Genomic DNA, 6,652 nt, shown 5'->3' on the forward strand with positions numbered 1-6,652 from the left:
CACTCAGGGTCTAGGCTGGTAAGAAGGAACTGAGTATATTGGAACGTGTGGAGGACAGGTGGTGAAAAAACAGCAGGATCGACATATTTTAGGTCCCACTGAAATCAGAGAATGACTGCAGTTGGAGCTACTACACGGACTAAGCCATAAAGACAGGAGACAACAGTCAGAGTGCGCAGGGGCTGCAGCACTGGTGAGGGTAAGGCCCACAGTGTGGGTGCACAGGAGGGATGGTGAGGAGACCGGAGGAAACATCGCTGAAGGAAACAAGACTGAGGGCCTCTGACTCTACTTGAATAGCTACTTCAAATCCCAAATACACACAATATTTACATTCTACACACTTTTAGTTTCTGACCTGAAAAAAAACAAGCAACTGAGATGTTATTAGGGTCTAGGGCAGCCTTTCTCAAATGGGGTTCTGTCAGAGAAAATAATTTAAGTAACTATTTTCTCAATTATCCCAATGATGAAAAATAGCTAGCACCATTCTAGATGAATAGGAGATAAATCATTTCATTACATACAATGGTGTGTTAGGACCTTAATTCTCTCATGAAACCCCGGATGAGAAGGGTGGAGAAAAATGGTCTTAGAATAAAAGAGGTATGATTCTTTTTTTTTAACCTTTTCCTAAATAACATACTTATTCCATCTGGATCAACTTCCAATTTGCAAAGCACTTTTACATGCATATCTCATATGATCCTAACAACTGCCAGGTGAGATAAGTAGGCAAACATTACAATTCTCATTTTACTGATGAGGCAACAGGCTATGTCAAGTGACATGACCATCGTAAGTGACAGGACTGAAATGAAGGCCTTCAGGCTCCTCATCCAGTACACAAGCCACCATTCACTACAACTTCAAGTTTCAGCACACCAAGTGCTAACTCTCTGTCTTTCTCAAGCTGAGTGCTCCTTCCTTTAGAATCCTACCCTACACACCCTCCTGCTCACTGTATTGCACATCTCTCTGATTCTCCACTAGATCTAAACTCCTGGGAGACAGGACAGTGTGTGTTTAATATGTGTATATCTAGAACTTAACTTAAAAATAGTAGTGGAAAGAAGGAAGCTAGGAAGGTAATAAGAAAAATGTATAGAATAACCTATTAGAAACTGAAACTCTGTAGAATGTAAATATATTGTGTATTTGGGATTTGAAGTAGTTATTCAAGTAGAGTCAGAGATGAAATAATTGGATTCTGGAAATTGTTTCATAGGGAAAATTTGAAGTCACCATTAGGCTTGGACAAAAAACAATAATAGGAAACATGATAGCTATTTTTAATATCTCAAGCTCTCACATAAAAGGGAGTGTTTCATGTCCTTCCAAAGGGCAGAAAAGAGCATCAGCAAATACAAGTTACAGTGGGAAAATTTTGGTTGATATTAAGAAAGAATCTCCTAGGTAAAGCTCTCTAAAACCTAGGCTGTCTCCTCTCATGGGTAGTGACCATCATTGAAGGGAACAAACAGCCAGTGAGAACACCCAGCATTTACAGTGGAGGGAGCACATGGCTGTGGGGTTGAGAGATGTCATGCTGTCATGGTAAATATATAGTCTCGTGAGCAAAACAAACTGAGATTCTCTTAAAAGTTGATTACTTAGTCTAGTTCAATGCAATATGTGATTTTTTTTTTTAATACCACCTTACCGGTACTTAAATATTAATTTTGGTTTGAGCATTGCCTATTCATTCTGGACATTCTCTTATATATACAGGTATAGATATTATAAATTTTATGTAACTCTCAATTTATACAAGAATTATTCTAAGTTTAACTTACTTTTCCCACAATATATTTCCTTTCCCCTTTGCAATAGGACAAAAAAAGAACATGGGCTTTTTAAGTCCAGTATGTGTCCTGTTCTTCTTTCTTGGAGTCAAAGTATATTGCCAATATGAAAGTTATCAGTGGGATGAAGATTATGACCAAGAGCCAGATGATGTCTACCAACCAGAATTCCAACTTCGTCAAAACGTAGACTATGGAGTTCCTTTTCATCAGTACACTTTAGGCTGTGCCAGGGAATGCTTCTGTCCACCTAACTTTCCATCATCAATGTACTGTGATAATCGCAAACTCAAGACTATCCCAAACATTCCAGCACACATTCAGCAAGTCTATCTTCAGTTCAATGAAATTGAGGCTGTGACTGCAGATTCACTCATCAATGCAACTCATCTTAAAGAGATCAATCTCAGCCACAACAAAATTAAATCTCAAAAGATTGATCATGGTGTATTTGCTAAGTTGTCAAATCTACTACAACTTCACCTACATCATAACAATTTAGAAGAATTTCCATTTCCTCTTCCTAAGTCTTTGGAAAGACTTCTTCTTGGTTACAATGAGATCTCCAGATTGCACACAAATGCTGTGGACGGGCTAGTAAACTTGACTATGCTTGATCTCTGTCATAATCATCTTGATGATTCTATGTTACAGGAAAAAATCCTTGCCAAAATGGAAAAATTAATGCAGCTCAACCTATGTAATAACAGATTAGAATCAATGCCTCCTGGTTTGCCTTCTTCACTTATGTATCTGTCCTTAGAAAATAATTCAATTTCATCTATACCAGAAAATTACTTCAATGAACTTCCAAAGCTTTATGCTCTAAGAATGTCACACAACAAACTACAAGACATCTCGTATAATACTTTTAATCTTCCCAACCTCATAGAGCTCAATGTTGGACACAACAAACTGAAGCAAGCATTCTATATCCCAAGAAATTTAGAGCACCTATACCTAGAAAACAATGAAATTGAAAGTATGTAAATTTTCATTATTTTTTAAAGACAGAAAGAACCGTATTTTGACCTTTTAAAGAACAAGTATTTAAAAATCTATGCTTTACACATTGCTGAAAATGGTTGCTTTGATGTTGGCTAGGGAAATGGCAGAAATTCGCTCAAGAGAAGGTGTGATATAAAGTTTATAGTCTTTTCTGTTAAATTTTATCAACTTGAACACTGAGAAATAGTAGTATAGAGTATATGAAAAAATACACAACCTGAGTAGTGAGATGATAGGTGATTTTCACTTTTTCTTTTTGAGATTACCCCTACTAAGAAGTTATTACTTAAATAATTTATTAACTTAAATAGCAAATGAAGCCATCATTTATTTTGATAATATAAAATTCATTTATAGTTTCATTTTCTTCATTTTATTATTTGATTACTGTAAAAAGTAATTAAACCTAATTCCACTTATAAGTATTTTAATTAATAAAACTATATCCCACATAACATTTTAATAAAGTCCAATATAGGATTATGAACATAATGCAGCAAGATTAATTTTTTAATTTGTATGTTTCAGATATCAATGTTACAGAGATGTGTCCATCTGTTGACCCACTACATTACCATCATTTAACATACATCCGTGTGGACCAAAATAAGCTAAAAGAGCCAATAAACTCATACATTCTCCTCTGCTTCCCTCACATACATAGTATTTATTATGGTGAACAAAGAAGCACTAATGGTCAAACAATACAACTGAAGACTCAAGTTTTCAGGAGATTTCAAGATGATGCTGATAGTGAAGATCACGATGATTCTCACGAAGGCCCAGAACAAGAAGGAACAGAAGAAAACGTTGACCCTCACTATTATGGAAGTCAATAATGGCAAGAAACTATATAGGTAAACATTCACGAATTCACAAAATATTATTATTCAAATAAATCTAACTAATCATGCATAGCTCACAGTAATGTATCTAGAATTATGTATTAGTATAAGATCAGATTGAATTTAAGTTGTTGGTAATATCTACATCATCACACAGGATTAGAACTTATTCAAATGATACAAGTCTTTAGAAATATAAATTAGAATAAGTGGGAATCAAAACCTAAACTTTAAACATAAAAATACTATCATGCTGAGAAAAAAAGCAAGTATGCCATTTCTATTAACAGTAATTTTCCTGAGAATGATGAAAGAAGTAGCGTTACAAGTTAAGAACTATAAGCCACGTGCTTTAATCACTATGAGGATGGTGTTTAAATGCTACGAGTTTACACGGATGTAACAGGCAGCCATGCATTTAAGAAGTAAAGTATTTTCTTTGACCTGATCTCCAGAAAAGCTTTCACACTTGTATTTGAGATGTCATCACCATGACATCCACCCCCTGGCCCTACCACACTTAGAGCGATGGATGATATTTTTGATTTTCAAAAGAGGCCAGCCTACTAAGGGATCCAAGGCATGCAGATTCACAAAATCAGCTAGTCTTATTTTCCTCTTAGAGCACCAAAGCAACAAAATTTTAAACCCTGTATCTGAATAACTAAAAAATACCAAATTATCTCATCACAATCTGTATTTTAGCAAATTTCAGCCGTTGTCTAAAATAATCTTTACTGTGTTTCACTTTAACTGGGATAAATGTTTTTATAGTAAATTCACTAGAGAAAGGTTTCTTTTAGTTACATAAATTTTTGCTAATAAATAATTGCTTTGTTCACAAGGTTAAGTTAATGTTAGCATAAGAAAGTATATCAACATTATTAAACACTTCTATTTCTTAGCAAAATACATTAAAAACATATAGGTGTATAAGCCAATGTCTGTTTACATAGCACTGAAGTTGAATAAAGTTCCTTTAAAATTTGAATAGACAGGTTGTGATATCTTCTTTAAAACCTTAAAAATCGCATATTATTTAATCTATCACTTTGAAGTATCTTCAGTATGCCTTAAAATGAAGATGATCTAACTGCTGTGATGAATTGTCTTGATTCACCAGGCCGACATCTCACAGAATTCCTCAGATAAGGAATAAACACTAACCTGGGGCTGCCCATACAGGGAAGGCAAAGAACGAGCGTAACAATTTGGACAATATGGAAAGACCAGACGAGTAAAACTATATTTTAGAAGCAGTTTTCAAGTTGTGAGTCTTTATTTTTCTGGAGATGACAGTTTAAAATGAAGTCTCTAATGCTCTTTATATCTTTGAGTAGGTTATTAGCATTAAGCAGAAACAGAACACCCACCTGTCCCCAGGGACAAGCTCAACAATCCAGAATAAACATGAACAACATTTGTTCATTCATTTAATTTACAGTCATCAAGTCATTTGGTAGGTATGGCTCAGCAATGAGAGGTCAAGAAACGCAGTACCTATGTGCACCCGTGTCACTGTAAGATACAGGTGTGAGGGGAAAGGTCTGAGCAAAATGCTAGTGATGTGCGCAAAGCACACTTTCAACAGAGGTAAAAAAATTTTAAGGACTACCTCCCCCTTTATTAAAATTTTTAAAAATAGGGTTATAAATTTAAACATTTATTATGAGCTAATACGTTAACTATAGGAGTTTTAGGACATAAGAAGGATAAGACTAGTTCTTACCTAAAACAATTTAAAATTTAGTGAGGAGCCATCAGAGAAACTCAAATCAAAACCACTGTGAGATACCCCTTCATGCTCACAGGATGGCTATAATCAAACAGACAAACAACGAGTGTTAGTGTGAAGGTGGAGAAAACGGAACCCTCACTCCCCACTGGTGGGGACATCAAACGCTGCGGCTGCTTTGGAAAGCAGTCTTGGCAGTTCTTCCAAAAGTTAGAGTCACGCACGATCCAGCAATCCCACTCCTAAATATACACCCACAAGAACTGAACATATGTTCACACAAAAACATGTACACACATGTTCATAGCAGCATTATCCATTAATAGCCAAACAGTGGAAAGCACCCAAATGTCCATCAGCTGAAGAAGGGGTAAACAGAATGTGGTCTATCCATACAATGGAATATTATTCAGCCAAAAGAAGGAATGAAGTACTGATACATGCTACAACATGGAAGAATCATGGAGATATCATGCTAGTGAAAAGCCAGTCATAGAAGACCACATAATTTATGATTCCATCCATGTGAAATGTCCAGAACAGGCAAATCTGCAGAGACAGAAAGATTATTGGCTGCCTGGGGTTGGGGGCAGAGGAATGGAGGGAAAGTGGGGAGTGACTGATAAGGGGTAGAGGGTTTCTTTTTGGAGTGATAAAAACTTTCTAAAATTGATTGTGGTGATGGTTGTACAAGTCTGAAAACACTAAAAACTATTGAATTGTACACTTTAAAAGAGTAAATTGTATAAGATGTGAATTATTTCAAAAAAGCTATTATTAAAAGATTTAATGAAGTAAGATCAAACAATTCATTCTAGGGGGCCGGCCTGGTGGCATAGTGGTTTGCACGCTCCACTTTGGTGGCCCGGGGTTCAGATCCTGGGCATGGACCTACACACCACTCATCAGCCATGCTGTGGCGGCATCCCAGATACAAAGTAGAAGAAAATGGGCACAGATGTTAGCTCAGGGGCAATCTTCCTCACCAAAACAAACAAACAAACAAACAAAAAACACAACTCATTCTAACACAAGAAATAAATAAAATGCTAAAGCGGCAGTAACTATGAAAGACGATGTGAACGCAGATATCCTAACTTCACTTCTGGCCAGGATGTGGTGAAGCGGTTGAAGGCTTCAAGGAAGAGGTGGTATCTTGATGTGTGAGTAGGAACTAACTGTCAAGAGTGGAGAAAACAAGCTCCCAAGGCGAGGTTAATATTCTGAATTATTTCACCTCTTGCAAAGTTTAAACAAAA

General features: G+C 36.1%; 2 protein-coding genes across 4 annotated transcripts in view; one reads left to right on the top strand and one right to left on the bottom strand.

The window, feature by feature from the left end:
• CENPP (centromere protein P) overlaps positions 1-6,652 on the bottom strand; it is a 212,276-nt gene that overhangs the window by 132,784 nt on the left and 72,840 nt on the right. The window lies entirely within an intron of this gene.
• OMD (osteomodulin) lies at positions 1,848-3,652 on the top strand. Its single transcript, XM_058566112.1, has 2 exons — positions 1,848-2,787; positions 3,342-3,652. The coding sequence occupies exons 1-2, from the start codon at positions 1,848-1,850 to the stop codon at positions 3,650-3,652; spliced, it is 1,251 nt and encodes a 416-aa protein (XP_058422095.1).

This window comes from Diceros bicornis, chromosome 22, assembly GCF_020826845.1.
Source record: "Diceros bicornis minor isolate mBicDic1 chromosome 22, mDicBic1.mat.cur, whole genome shotgun sequence".
Classification (NCBI taxonomy): Eukaryota; Metazoa; Chordata; class Mammalia; order Perissodactyla; family Rhinocerotidae; genus Diceros; species Diceros bicornis.

Coding starts and splice junctions, on each gene's coding strand:
- OMD (XM_058566112.1), top strand. CDS start 1,848: ATGGGCTTTTTAAGTCCAGTATGTGTCCTGTTCTTCTTTCTTGGAGTC. Junction 2,788..3,341: donor AGAAAACAATGAAATTGAAA/GTATGTAAATTT, acceptor TGTATGTTTCAG/ATATCAATGTTACAGAGATG.